The following is a 15,931-nucleotide window of genomic DNA, read 5'->3' as shown; positions in this document are numbered from 1 at the left end:
TTTGACAAATCTTGATAAAATAGGCTACCAGTACAGTAAAAACTTAATCCTAAATAGTGGGATTTCTTTACAAAACAGGTGCCTCTTGTCTGAATATTAACATTAGTGATAGTATTAATTTTTTTATTTTAAGCCACCTGCCAGTCAAATGTTGATGAGTCTGTATATAAATATTTAAATTTTTATGCTTATAATTTGGCTGGCCACATGGATAATGTGCTGATATCTTTGGGCTAATGAGATGAAAAGGAATTTTTTAATTGAATGTCTGCAACTTGACCTAGTCTTACTAATATAGAGCTGATAATTTGAGAAACTTAAAGATTTTTTTTTTCTGTTTGGATAAATCCTTATGTTAAGATTTCTGTTTAATTATTAATGTACGTTAAACTTTTATTCTTATTATTTAATAAAGTAATTAACTATTTCATAAAATGTTACTTTAATGGAGATCCATTAATTGGACATTATACTTTTACGTTTTTATTTTTTAAGTGGAGGAAGACGAATAAAACACATTGTATAATTCAGAATGTATTTATTTAATCCTTTACTTATTTTTCTGATGTATTCACATTACTTGGTGTGGTCAACCATTTTTCCATTATGTCCCTTGTAGGACCAGTATGGTAATTACGTTATCCAGCATGTTCTGGAGCATGGGCGGCCTGAGGACAAGAGTAAAATTGTAGCAGAAGTTAGGGGAAAAGTTCTGGCTCTGAGTCAGCATAAATTTGCAAGGTTGGTCTAATATGTTCTTTTCTCTCCATAGAGTTCAAGCTTTTCCTTATTTCTCCTTTACTATACAGTGAAAATAAATTCCTGTCCTTTTAACTTCCTCAGTAATGTTGTGGAGAAGTGTGTGATCCACTCATCTCGTGCAGAGAGAGCTTTGTTAATCGATGAAGTATGTTGTCAGAAGGATGGACCCCACAGTGCCCTCTACACAATGATGAAGGATCAGTATGCTAATTATGTGGTACAGAGAATGATTGACATGGCTGAACCTGCTCAACGGAAAATCATCATGCACAAGGTATGATCATGAGTGGAATCCTCATAATTTGTCTTACATAAATTAAATTGAAATAGTTTCCCATGTCAGTAGAATGGGCAAAAGTAAACCTTTGGTTTAATACTATTACCATTTTTTAGCTGTTGTAGTTTTTCAATTTTTAGTGATTTTAAAATGAAAGAGAAATAATTCTACTTCCCACCAGTAATATGTTTTTGTTCTCCTATAGATTCGACCACACATTGCCACTCTGCGAAAGTACACTTATGGCAAACACATCTTGGCAAAGCTTGAGAAGTATTATATGAAAAGTGGCTCAGAACTGGGCCCTATTGGAGGCCCTACAAATGGCCTCATATAAACGTCTCACGTCAAATTTTCCCACCCCTTATTTCTCTTTGAAATCAGACTCATCAGAATACAATGGCTCCACCTGGGGGTCCTCTTACCCACTGTAGGGTGTTTTGTTTTGTTTTGTTTTTGAAAACAAAAAAGTATGAGTGTATCAGTATCAGCTTCACATATGAATGCTGTGATTATTTGCTGGCTCTTAAAATTGTGGTCCCATCTACAGTGAACACTCTGCTCCACAGCCCTCTAATGTGATGAGCCAGTAAGTGTATGGTCTTTTATTTGAGCTTTATTGGGAAAAATGAAACATCCCTTTGTGTATGGTGTAATTAACTTGTTTCCATATAGAAATCTTGTACATTTTTTACCTTGTAAATTTTCTGTACAAAAAATAAGCATTTGCTGACAATTTACAGTTCTTACAGTTAACACCAGCAAGTGGATTTATAAGGCCAAATTGAGTGATCTTTTTTAAATGCCCCCCTCCCCCTTTTTTGTTTTTATACCTATCATCATGGCAGAATTCAGGTGCATCACTTAAAAAGCACTATTGTACTAAGGCAAGTGCAGCTGATGAGTAAATTTGTGAGTTGCATGGATATTAGACCTACTTCAGACTTATTCACATATGATCACTTGCAATTCTTGTGCCAATTAAAAAGCCCAGTTTTTTCCTGCTTTTTTCCCCTTTGCACAAATTTGTAGGTCTGTTTTACTAACTGCGCTAATAAAGTCTTTTACGAACTGTAGAAAAATAAGCATGTATGCTGTCACATGCATTATGCCATTTCAGCTAGTGCTTTATGAACTCTTGTCCTGGTTACTTGTCATTTTTCAGTTAAGGGACAAGAAGTAATTATTGTTGTAATGTTTGAGAGCAAAGTGAGGTGAAGAGATGTACATTGGTAGAACTTAAATATCCTTTCCATAAACATTGTAGAGTCAGCTTTGGAAAAAGGTCTGAAGAGTGGGATGTAGGGGTGGGAAGGCATTGGCATGCTATGTCAGAATGTCCTAAAAGAATAAGCTTTACATCAGTATCATGTTTGTGAAGCATCTATATGTCAAGTAGTTTTTGATTAAAAAAAACACTGCCCTAGAAACAGTGTCTTTTATATATAGAACACCTTTTTACATTGTATTAATTTAGGTTAGGAAGCCTTATATTATTCACCCACTTTTTTATGACTGGGGGTGGGGTGTTGTGTAGGTTTGGATGAGACAAGTCTGAGGTGTAGATGGCCCCTTTTCATGGTGGCACTGGGTTTGAACATCCTCTTTACAGTTAACAAATCCAAAATTTTGGAGTTGTGACATACAAATTTTTGTTGCTTTCACAAGAATGCATTTATGACATGAGCTCTGTGTAAGAGGATGGGCTACCATTGCTTGCTGAAGGGGAAAAAAAACTTCTGTATTGTTAGTGTAACTTTTTGCTTCATGAATAAATGTAGAATAAATGTAGTATATGTGCAGTTAAGTGTAAGTTTATTAGTTTAGTAGAAGAGAAAAACATCTAGTTATTGTCTGGCCTTGCTAAATTTAGTAGTGATTTCTTTTTATTTTATATGTACAGTTGTACATTTGTAAACGCTGAGCCTGTAAATCAGACATCTTTTACACTTTGGGGGAGGAAAAAATATGGACTTTGTGTGTGTTTGTGTGTATATTCATCATTTATTTACCCTCAAATATTTTGTACACAGTTTTCTTTGATCAAGTTATTTTAAAGAAGGAAAAATACTTTTATGGTTTCAATCTGAAAATACCTTCCATTTTAATAAGTTCTCAGAAAAGGTCATGCTCTATTTGTACGTGGAGAAAAAACCCATCTGCTAACATTGTCATTCTGCTGTGTGACAGGGTTTTTTTTTTTTTTTTTTTTAATATATAAACAAAAAACATTGATCTGTATTTGGATGGCAGAATGGAGGGAGCTATTTCTGGCCCTATATTCTAACATGAAAACTTCACAGAACACAAGAATTATTTTTGTACAGAGTTCTGTATTTTGGAGCAGCCACTAACTTGTAAGCAAAATAAGTGTAAGATATTGTCAATTATATAAATATGAACATATGAGTTTTGTCACACTGTCCAAGTCATGTACATTTTCAGGTGGCCTTATGTACATTTCCAGATGTTAGATGAAGAGAATTTTTTTTGTTTTCTTTTCGAAGCAGAATTGTGACTATGGATGATTAAACTGTTCTTCTAACATTTGATTCTAGGTCTCAGCTTGTTTTATTTACAAAACACATTCATTCATCTGCTGCAACTACTTCATCCTGACACTGTGGTGGAAGGACCAGGTTTTATCACAGAACTGGTTTATCACTGGGCATTACAATTTTATGTAGCCATTCGACAGACAGAGAGAACAGTATTCTAGAGGTTGAGGCAGTGTTCTGCAGTTGCTCATTTCTGACACACTTTGATGGCTTTGGTGGGTAGTTTTTTTTGTTTCTGCTTTGAATTTGAACTTGTTCAATAATTCATTGTTTGCACCACTGTCTGCTGCTCTTCTGTGTTAAATGTAGCATTATGTCCTCTTAACTGCATTATTTCTCACTCAACACATCTGTTAAATGAGGAATATCTGTGAGCAAGATCAGAAGCAGTGCAGTGTGAGGAGGCACTCTAAAGTGGACAGGAAACAAAGTTATATTGCCACTTTGGTGAGGAGTGGAGGAAATCCCTATTGAGGAACATGGTGTAGTTATTTCAGAAATGATTCTACATTCAACAGAAACAGCAAAGTTAAATGTACATGGTGCTTTTCTGGGCCATCAGTTTTATTTACATTAGGGAGTCACCTCAGCCACCACAATGTGCAGCATCCACCTTTAGGTTGAGAGAGGACGAGGGAGAATGAGTGATGCGATTATTTGATGATGGGGATGTTTGGGAGGCCAGAATCTGCACAGGTTACATAAAGTAGTTGCTGTAGTGAGCCCAGAGCAGCAACGAGAGTGGCCCTGTTCTCCTTATTACAGGTCAGTGAAATAGCACTATTTTGAAACTGTAACTTTAAGGTAAAACATTGAGGTATTCTATTAAATATCTCAATATTGAGATAACTGACTTGTATTGGCTGCTATATATCTTCGATATAATCTTCGATACAAAAACGAAAAATGCGCCCAGGTAGTCATAAGAAAAATTTGAGCACATTACCTATACTGCCCAGTAGATGGCACCAATACATAGTTTGTGAAGAATTATACATTCTAGGCTCTAGTTATTTGGAGTGACTTTAAAATTGAATTCTGTGAGAAAAGAAACCTGGGAATTATCTTGACCGGTCAATTTGCACATTTTTCCCCTCTTTTTTTTTTTTTTTTTTTAGGGGCTCGGTAGGTATCAGAAAGCAAAACCGCTTAAAAACTAAGGTTAGAAACTTCACTGCATTTTATAGTTACATTATCAGATTTTTCTGTTTGTTTAAACTTGTTTTAATGTATGTTTTGTGTTGCAGAACCACTGAGAAACCTGTCAGAGAAATGAAGTGAAACAAGCTGAAAGAGTTTCCCATCCCACCCGTGCCCTCGCCTTTGCAGCCACAGCTCAACAGCTTGTGCACTTGTGCTTCGTCACAACCCTTCCCCATTACTGCCGTTGTGCTTTTCAGGTGCTGCTGTGGACTGATGTCACAACCTCTCCTCTGCTGTGGTGTTGCTCCCACCCAGCTTGTTCACATCCAACTCTAATTCTTGTTCTGCAATGCCAGTCTTCTCAGTGCTGTGGACTTTGTTCCCAGCCCCTCTCCTTTGCCGCTGTGCTACTCCCAGTCTCTAATTTTTCAGCTCATCCTCTTTTCAGATGCTGCTGTAGACATTTGACCTTGGCTGTTCCTTTATTGCTCATTCTTTCAGCTGTGGACTCCCACCCTTCCCTTCATGGCAGCACTGCCCCCTGCCTCCAATTTCGCTCTCCCTTGCCTGCTCTCCTCAGATGCTTCTGTAGAACTTAGTCCTGATCCCCTCCCCTCTGCAACTATGCCTCACACTGCATTTAATTGCACGGCTTGCACTCTCTCCTGTGGGTCTTTGTCCGTGCCCCTCATCTTTGTTGTTATGCTCATTCATTCTCCTACCGCAGGCCTCCATCCTGACCTTTCCCCTTTATGGATACATCGATACCAGCCTCTACATTTACAGCTCAAACTTTTTCCTCAGATATTACTGTGGAGCTCTTCTCTATGCCCCACTGCTCCCAGCCTCTAAGTTTCCAGCTCATGCTGCTGAGGACCTTTGTCCTGAGCTGCCTTATCATCTCACAGTTCCTGAAGTAAGGAATGTTAGCACCTCTATTTTTGGGGATTCTCATTTTGCCATGCCCATCATCCCTCTAGATCAGTGGTTCTCAAACTGTGGTACGTGAAGCAGCAAGTGTTGGTAAGCCAGATGACCTTGAAAAAATATTACTTACTACTTAAAAATTAATATCTGAAAATCTGAAATTGAAAAATGTTCATGTGGAAACTACATAATGTTTCATGTTTTTCATAATTAAGTTTTAATAAAATCTGTGCTAAAAACACACACACACACACACACACACACAAAACATGGTTTACAAATAAACTGTAATTCCGTGGTCTGTAAGGGAAGGGCTGAGCAGTGTTCTCCTGCTTCATTTAAAGGGAGGCAAATGCGATCTCCCAGTATTTTGCAAAATCCATGTAAAGAAAACCAGTTTCAGCTTCTTACAGAACGTAAGCAAAGGCTAGAAGCAGACATGAGTAATTTGGGTTTTATTGCAGAAAAGGGCAACGTGGAAATGAGAAAAACAAACCTAGACCTACCCAGCAAAATACTCCTAAGGCCAGAAGGACTAAATCTAGATGCATAAATAGAGAGAACAATTAACTAAAAGAAAATGTGCCAGGTCTTCACATCATTTGAGTCCTAAAACACTTTAACAGTGTTTAACACTCCTTCGCCTACTGATACAAGTGATGAGAGCCACTGTGAGCATCAAATATTCAAGCAAGTCATTCATAGGTGGTACTTGGTCTAAAAAGTTTGAGAACCACTGGTCTAGATCACCATTCCATTTATCACTTACTCTATAGTTTTTCCCTCTATGGCACCTTTACAGCATATCAGCCAACCTTGGTCAGTTTCATTAATGCTGCTCCCTTTGTAGTTTTATGGAAGCCACTGATCCACTTCTTGCTGGCCCAATGATTTCAGCCGTCTTGCAATCAACTCTGATGATTCTATTATATTGTGCAATCACTACCGCTTTGTTGCTGCTGCACGTCGTCATCTTTGCATCATTCTCCTCCACTCTAACACTTCTGTTATCATAATAAAGGATGTTAAATTTACTCAACCTCATGCTATTCCTTTACTGTCTCATGAGGCACTCAGTTATGCACCAGTTTATTTATGGCAATGGTTTCATGGACTCACTAACCCCCTTTTTATTCACCTACTCAGGATTCAGGACACCAACCAAATCCTCAACCAACAGCTCTCTCAATCACACCATTCTGCAGTGCTTGATGATAAGCATGCCTGTAATTTTGGGGGTTTGGCTTTATACAGGTTCTAAAGCTGCTCTAAACTCTGGCCCAAAAAATGAATTCACATCCTCGCTTCAGCCTTTATGAGCATGCTCCCTAATAGCGAGTAGGTATATTGCTTCTGGGCTCCCCTGCAGTTTTAGATCTATGCTGGTCTCTTCACCTGTCTTTTGTTTTTCTTCGCTGACATGTTTCCTCCATAGTTATGCTATAAAATAATATGCATTGCTTAATAGAGGTTTCCTTGACCCACTCCTCTACCCACTGCAGGGCTTTCCACTCAGAACAGCGACAGCAGTAAACATGACATTTTTACTATGATGTTCATTGAGGGCCATGGATGAGCTAGATGACTCAGTTCACACTCCTGGGGGGTTTCAGTGCTTGGAGTGAAGAAGCAGGACATCCTTGATTGGACTCTGGCTGCCTGAAGCCTATTCATGGTTTGCAGTGATATGTTTTTGGCATGGGTGCCTTATTGGGGACCGATTTTCTGGTTTAACATAAACAAACGGGAAAGGCGGATACACATTTCATGAACAGATTCTTGGAATTTTTTTTGCTACTGTCTTCCAAAATTATTCCTCTGGTTTGGCAGAAACATTAAGTAGTTCTAGTCTGAAGGTGTGAGTGATCAGTGAAAGGGATTTCCATGCTGCAACAAAGTCGAGGCCAAATCCCAAATGTCTCCTTACACCCTCCATAGGGCACATTTATATAATGGTCATTACATAACGGTTTGTGCACTCATCTAAGAAAAAAAAAATTGTTTTCCTACTCCTCAGACCTTAAAAAAAAGCCTTAAGAACCTATAAACTCTGCTGACTTAGATGTTGAGCTAATTTGCATATTATGCAAAATCACACACAGAGTGATCTCAAACTCATATGTGTCATCAGCAGAATCCTAAGATCCCAAACTTTAGTAATTAACCAAAAAGTGTTGGAATTTCATCACTGCTAGGCTTCCAGACTCCGGAACTTAACGTGCTTGATCCTTATATGTGCTGGAAGATATGATTATGGTATGGTGCCTCTGCAAGCCTAGGGGGCCATACAGGATTGACATGACAATTCGTATGCAGGTACTGAGTTATGTCTTGAATCAGATTTTATGATGTTATATTTAAAAAAAAAATAAGCAATAAGGTTTTTGACAACCTCATCATGAAACTTGAATGGTTTGTTCATTCACATCCTAAGTACATAAAACATTTTGTTATGAGAGCTATTAGGGAGCACATTTCAGCAAATGTTAAGCGTATTGACAATCAACATGAAACTTTGCAACTGTATCAAATCAAATCAAATTTATTTATATAGCGAGTTTCACAACTGATGTTGTCACAAAGCAGCTTCACAGAATTCCAGTAAGACAAAGATTTGACATGAAATGTAAAAACCCTCAAGTACTGTGTAAGGGTCAAGGGGTCAAGTAACTGTACATAGTTACATACACAGTACTATCAAATAATGCATAGTATTTTCTCAGTGGTGAGCTGTGTGATAACAGAGCTTTTTGAACTAGTCCCTGGATTTTGATTCAGTCCAAAAACAATTGGTCTTGTTGCAATCCACGGAGACTGTAGGTAAATTTTCATTTTAAAAAAGTAAACATTTGCAACAGCTGTCATCAAATCGAAGTGGGCGGAGCTTTATACATGTGGGCTCTACAATAGGACAATTAATTCAAACAAAATATTTTTGTGTTATAGTTGTATTTCTGTGATTTGTGGAATGCATGCTTCACCCCAGTTACTGGGAGGGGCTTGGATGTCCAACACTTTATTGATTATTATAAACGTTCAGGTTATTAGCATTCTGATTATACCACATTTGTCCATGTTAGGTAAATATCCATTAAAATGTGTGTTTGCATGTCTAGGCAGAATGCCTTTAATTGTTCAGCAGACTACGCAATAATTTAATATCTTGTGGTCAAATGAAATATTACTTTTATTCTGACAGTAGTAAGGATACCAGATGGTGCTATAATATTCATTTTTAATTCGTACATATGATTACGGATTATCTCTTACTAGTCCATTGGGCATCATTTTGGCATACTTAAGAAAAAGTTACATTTTACACTTTATTTTACTAATCTTTCTCTGCCATAAATTAAATTACACAGATCAAAAGAATAAGGTCTAAGGAAATGAAACTTGGTCAACCATTGGTACTTTCTACTGTTACTAGGCTCAGTGGTCCTAAAGTGATGCCACAGTGAAGGCTAATGTTGCTGAACTGTTCCTGCAACATGGATGGCAGTCAGTCTAAGTATGTGGATATGTATATACTATTGGCACTAAAACCCATGCAAATCTAGGGGCATCAAAAAACACATACCTTCTGACATTACACACATTAAACAGAATTGACGTACCTCAAAGATCATCAGACTAGGTTTGCCACCTTTCAGAAATAGAAATAAGGGGCATCTACCATGGTTTCTCTTTGCCATGTCCACCACAGACCCAATTCTTAGGGGTTTGGGGTGCCCGCATTTTAGTATGTTTTATTTGCTGGGGGTTTTTGTAATTATTATTATTATAATCATAACAGAATAGGACGTAAAACATCCTCTGCCAGTCCAGAGCTTCACATACGGCCCATCACACACACTTCCTACCTGCAGCCATAAACATTTCTGTTGAATCCTACACCTCAACACTAAGGTTGCTCTGGCTGTTTATGATCCGATCAGCAACCAGCTATCCTTAGCAACTATGGTTACTCATTGATCCCAGCCCATTGTATCACTAGGTCTTCACAGGTGTCATCAGGTAGGCACCTCCTCTCATTGGTGTTTCACTGAATTAAGCCCACAAAACCTCCAGAAGGCTCAACAGTGAAGTCTGGTGTCCCAGACCCACCCCATTTTTACATACAGTCCTAACTTACTGTTTACCATCAACTGTACCTAGCCCGAAAGGCACCGTTAATGCATGCTCATGGCGCCCAGTTCCATGTGAACTTTCCGTGCTACATCACCAACAATCATAAGCATCTCTACAGTGCATTTCCCCAGGTAATCTGTGCTCTATTTTTTCACAACCACTGACTAGATCTTTCACCTGTTTCTGTGACTCCTTCACAGCTGCCTTTAGTTTCCAGCCCCCGATGCCAATCTGCACAAGCAAGGATGTGGCCGACTTGGCTAGAAATCCCCTAACACCTACCTCCACCAGTCTTTTGTGTGCCTGCCACCCACGTTCCTTCACCTCAGCTGCCAGGTCTGCATATTTCAGCTTCTTCTTTTCGAATGCTTCTCTCCTGCATCCTCAAATGGAACTGTTAATTATATTAAATAAACTATCTGTTAACTTTCAGTGTACAGCACCATGTCTGCCATGAGTTTAGTTACCACAAATGCACTCTGAGACCTGCAGTTTTTTATCTTGTGCTTCACCCCATCTACCAATATTTGTAGCCTGCGCATATTCTCGAAAAATATTCCACCTCACATACAAACCTAACTACATTATTACTACAGCCACTTGCCAATGCATTAACCTCTAGCTGTCCAACAAACATGCTAAAAACCTTAGCACCTGATTTTCTTCATGTATACTGACGCTGTGGCAAACAAAACTTACAAGCTGATAGCATATGCTTCAGCGTGCCAATCCCTGTACATAATCCACAACTAGGGTCTTCACATACCCACTGTCCAAGATTTTTTGGTGTTGAAAAAATGTCATAAATTGCTCCCAGCAAAAACTTAATGACTTGCCTCCATCACCCCCAATTCTTGCTAGGAAATCTTCCACTTCTCTAGATTCTCCCATCAAAGCCACTGGCCTTGTTTTGCCTGTGATGCTGCTGTTGCACACTGTGCCTCCTCTTCCTATTTGTGAATAAAACTAGTCATCATTTTCCTTCTTTCTGGTGATGTGGCCTTACTAAAACTTTCCACGAATGACCTGACTTGAGGCCTGTCTTCCACATTGTACTTGGCCAATCACATCCCTTAGCTTTAATAAGTTCCTGGCTGCCTGTATGGCCACTTTTGGATTTCACTTCCTTCCTGCTTTTGTGACAGGTGCAGCTGCTTTTACCACTGCACCTTTTGATACTTACAAAATCATGTCACAACTTACCTTTGCACATTTAAATTCCTCAACTAAACTTAAGTGGTAATTCCAGTACCCCTCTCCCATACCATGCCACACTACTTAAACACTTCAGCAGCATTAGCAACTTCTTTATGGCCTTGTTCATAACCCTTTCCAACTTCCCTGGCAAACATGATCTTTCAATGCTATTAACAGCCTTCACCAGTTCAACTTGTTCTGTATCATTTCGTGCTGTACTGTACAATATACCAAAACTCTTCACTGGTCTCTCCAGTACTGTAGGGATCATTTCTCCTTCCATAAAAAAGAATTTTTGCAAAGTTTCCTTTGACAATTTACAGGCATTTAGACTTGCTTGGTTTAACATTCAGTCTATCCAACCTTAGAATATCATTTAAATTCTCAAGCAACTGCCATGTGCAAGGCACAGTAGTTATTAGCGTTGTCATGTCATCCATGTAAGCCATAATTTGGGGAGAGCCTAGTACCGTCGTGCAACCTCTGCCAACCTACAATCCACTTAGAGGCCCTAATTACTAATTCCATTGCCATTGTAAATGCTAAGAGTGAAATCGTACATCCAGCCATTATATCTATTTCTAAACGCTGCCATGATGTAACAAATTCCCCTGTAGTAAAGCAAAACTGAATATCCTCCAAGTATACTTTAACCAGCCTAGTAATCTTATCTGGCACCTGGAAGAATTTAAAAGCTTTCCAAGTTTATGTGGCACTGAGCCAAATGCATTAGGTAAATCTAGGAAAACTACATGTAAATCACGACCCTCGTACGTTGCTGTCTGAATCTGATGCCAGATCATGCTGCTATATTCCAAACATATATATATATATATATATATATATATATATATATATATATTATTTGTTTACTCTCAAATAAGCAGCAAATGTCCGTGCTATAACACTAAAGAAAATCTTACCCTCCACATTAAGATGACTTTTTGGCCGAAAGTGTTCTATACTAACAACATCTATCTCTTTAGGGATAAGGATAACGCCTGCTCTTCTCCACTCTTTTGAAATGATCCCTTTCTTCCAAACAATGACCATCAACCTCTACAAAAATCTAAAGACCTCAGGTGCATACTTGTACACCCGATACAGCACACCTTTTGTCCCTGGAGCAGAATCAGCCTTTGCATGATACACATCTTGAACCTCACCCCATTTTGGTGGGCTGACCTCCATTTGCGGCTTGATTTCACCTAATGTCGGAATATCCCGTGGCAACTCCTCTTATTTTTATCTGTGAACACACCATTGAAATGCTCCTCTAGTTCCCTCTTTCCAATTTTTAAACTCCCACATTTCTACTTATCAAATAAGTTCTTCACAAAATTAAAAGGATTCCTAAAGAATGCTGCCCTAGCATGTTCCTCCTTTTCCTCAAGTTCTCTGGTCTTCTTAACACTGCCAACCTACCCTTAAGCTCTTTCTGTAGTACCTTAATATAATTTCTATCCTCTTCCCCTACTCGCCTCCACTGACTTCTAAGAGCCCTTAACCCCTGATTTAGTTTGTCTACTTGTCATCTTGACTTCACTCCCTTGTCCCCTTTGCTTTTTATGCAACATACCAAATTTTGCCATTCCATGTTTGTAAATAACTCTACCTAAACCAGTATATCTTTCAAATCATTATTTATACACTTCCACCCTACCTGATCTACTGCAGCTGGCCATTTTACCTTTATTCTCTGCCCAGTTATATTCTATTTCACCCCTTGTTTCACCCGCTCCTGCACTCCATCATCCCTCTAGTTAACATTAGATTCATCTTCATGTATATTTTTGCCAGTGTTCTCCTCAGTAGTAGCAGGTGTTGATATCCTGTGAACTGTGGTGAGTAACCTGTCGCTGGACTTCTACCGACTGATTTGGACAACCCTGTAATAAGTATTGTTCAGTGCAGAGCCCTTGTACTCCCTCATCCAAGCACCTTCTTTTTCCTTGATGAAACCTCAGTCCTCTTACTGATGTCACCTTTTCCCATTTGCACACACAAACCTGCAACCTCTTTCCAATTCCTACCACCCCAGTTGCATCTATGTTTATCTCCTTTCTCATAATCAAAGCCATTCTGTTGTCCGTAGCCATGTAATCCTCCTTTCAGTCATCTTCCACCCCTGCTCTCGCTGACTCAAGGGGTATATGTCTGATTGTATCATTTATTGGTTACATCCGTTGTAATTAAGTTCAGATACTTATTAGTGTGGGAACGAATGCAGCTTATTAATCTGGTAAAAGCTCTTACTGAGAGGTATTAATACACTGGTTCACAGGTGTTTCACTGTGTGTACTTTACCAAATGTCAGTCAGTGTTGTTTTTCCACACTGATGTTATTTTATATATATATATATATATATATATATATATATATATATTTAAAAAAAAAAAATTTGAATGTGCACTCCTTTACACTCCATATGCAGCTCAGTCTCCGTGTACCCTTACCTCATGATTTACAAATTAAGCACTGCTCACCGCCACAGTTGAATTACATGCAAAACACATATTTTGCACAATAATAAATAAATACAAGTTTGTAATGATTTAATGTTTTTTAAACTAAGCCCTGATAATCTTACAGGCATCAATATCTGTAAATAAAGCGCTGAAAACCCCCGACCTTTCTTCGTTTATTCAGCAATGCTACTGTCCCTTTAACACTCCATCTGGAAAGGTGGGTATGTAAAGATATTTTCTGAGAAAATTCATTGCCCCTAAGACAACAACAATTGACAAGAAGTTAGCTTTGATTTGACAAGCTAAGGTTACGGTCCTCTGTTTCGCTTGTTATCTCTCGGTTAAGAATTTTAACAATCTTATGGCAAATCCAACACTGAACCAGTTTCAAGAACTTGGCAAGCAGTTTGCTAACTGTAGCATGGGAGATGGGTGATCTCATAGGGTGTCTTGCATTGAAATCTGCTGCAATGACCCAGTTACTGCGTTCACCAGACATCAACACAATTTTTATCCGCTCTTCACGTGTTAACCTCTGCAACATGTCAATGGCTGTAAACAAAGAGAAACTTGTAAATAACTAATTAAAGAATAACATTACATTAAAACTAAGCACACCATTGCTTTTCTTGTGAAATTCCCAATAAGTTTGATGTCACATGACCCTCTTCCCGTTGAAAAAACTAAAGTTGGATCCAAAATAGTCAACACCCATCTTGAAAAGTTTCCCCCCTCCCATATACTAATGTGCCACAAACAGGAAGTTAATATCACTAACCATTCCCATTTTAATAAGGTGTATCCATATAAATGGCCCACTCTGTATATATAAGTGGTTATCTCTTAAAACATTACAGGTTAAATCATGGGGGCTACAGTTGAACGGTACCTTTTCCTTGCTTACACCAAGAATGTTTATGTACATTTAATTCCATCAATGCACTTAAAATCCACTTATCTAAAATTCACCAGAAAGAACGGATGTGTCTGCCTGTCCTGTGACTAGAGTTTTTCTTAACATTTGTAATAGGTAATTACAACTGTTATGATTGTGCTCTTATGCTTTTAGGATGACTCATTCTGTCACTCTGACATTGAGATCATGCTTGCTGAACATGAAGGTGCGGTGCTCTCACCATCCATTCTTCTCAGTCCCGCTTTACTGAAGATTGTCATTGAAGGAGAAGTCCAAGACATCCCTAAAGCTGTGTGCATTCTGTTTGGACAATTATGCACTTCATCCCAAATATCCCAAATATATGAAGAACAAATTCCAGTTCATCCAACAGGTTTTTCTAACATTGGGCTATGGTGAACTAAAGCCCCGATTACAAACACTAAATAACCAGCTTGCACTGTGAAGAAATGCTGTTAATTTTATTGAGAAAACATGCCCCCCCCCCACTCTCTCCTCCAGTTTTTGTTTTTTGCTCACCCCAACACAAAAATCCATGTATTCATCATAATATTGTCTCCCCTTTGAATAGCCCTTCCAAATCTTTCCTTGTTTTATATTTATTATACAAATGGCTTATTTTGTATAATGTAAAACAATATTTAATTAGAAATGGCTGTCTAGCTACAGATGTTTCTTCTAGGGTTCTTAAAAGAAAATGGTTCCATTATATTTTTAATAAATGCTTATTATAAGCTGCTATTATAATAATACCAGAACAACTTTGGTGCTATAGAACCCTTCTCAAAAAACTTTATATATTTACAGCACATTTGCCATCAAGTTGAAGAGTCATTTTGTGACTATATAGACGGTAGAATAGTTCCTATTTTCTAAAGAACCCTTGAAAAACCATCTTTCTGTAGATGATGATTCCTCATGACTGTGCTATATAGCACAAAGATATGCTTTAAAACTTCACACAACTTGACTGATGAACTCTATAATTGTCTATTATAGAGTTCATCAATCAAGTTGTGTGAAGTTTTAAAGCATATCTTTGTGCTTACAAGCATATAGCAGAAATAGTTCAATGCTGCACATAAATATTCATTCTCCAAAAAAGTTAGAATTGTCAAGAAAGCAGTTTTAAACTTGTAATTTGGTTAACAGGTTTGTTATTTTTGCAGTAACATTTTTTGAAATGTTATCTTGAAGTGATTTTACATTAAAATACACTATTGAAATGTATTGTTTCATTTCTTGCCTTTTAGTGTTGATGAACCAATGTGTAATTCATCTGATCTCTTATCAAATAAGCCATTAAATTACAAGAAAACAATTATATAAACTATTATTTTAAGTAGCAACACTTTTTTGTATATTTAACATAAAGATAGCTTTATACAATGTAGAATGAAGGCAAATTATGGGAACTAAATATTTCAAGTAAGGACTACTAATGTAAACTTAATGTGCATCATCAAATTAATATGTTAATGCATTAATTAATTCATAGTCTGTAACCACATATCCAATTCAGGGTCGCAGTGGGTCCAGAGCTTGGCCACA

The 15,931-nt window shown here is 37.9% G+C and overlaps 1 protein-coding gene across 7 annotated transcripts in view; it reads left to right on the top strand.

Moving 5' to 3' along the window:
* The window catches only part of pum2 (pumilio RNA-binding family member 2), a 66,200-nt gene extending 62,622 nt beyond the window's left edge, over window positions 1-3,578 (top strand). For all 7 annotated transcript variants that reach the window (XM_066676381.1, XM_066676384.1, XM_066676382.1 and 4 more), the window contains 3 exons: window positions 620-741; window positions 844-1,036; window positions 1,245-3,578. In XM_066676381.1, coding sequence (XP_066532478.1) covers window positions 620-741; window positions 844-1,036; window positions 1,245-1,376 — 447 coding nt within the window. In that variant the 3' untranslated portion in view covers window positions 1,377-3,578. The remainder of the gene's footprint in view (window positions 1-619; window positions 742-843; window positions 1,037-1,244) is intronic.
* Window positions 3,579-15,931: the final 12,353 nt, after the last annotated feature.

The sequence above is a fragment of the Hoplias malabaricus genome, chromosome 7 (assembly GCF_029633855.1).
Source record: "Hoplias malabaricus isolate fHopMal1 chromosome 7, fHopMal1.hap1, whole genome shotgun sequence".
Taxonomy (NCBI): domain Eukaryota; kingdom Metazoa; phylum Chordata; class Actinopteri; order Characiformes; family Erythrinidae; genus Hoplias; species Hoplias malabaricus.
This window is presented reverse-complemented; position numbering and strand designations above follow the sequence as displayed.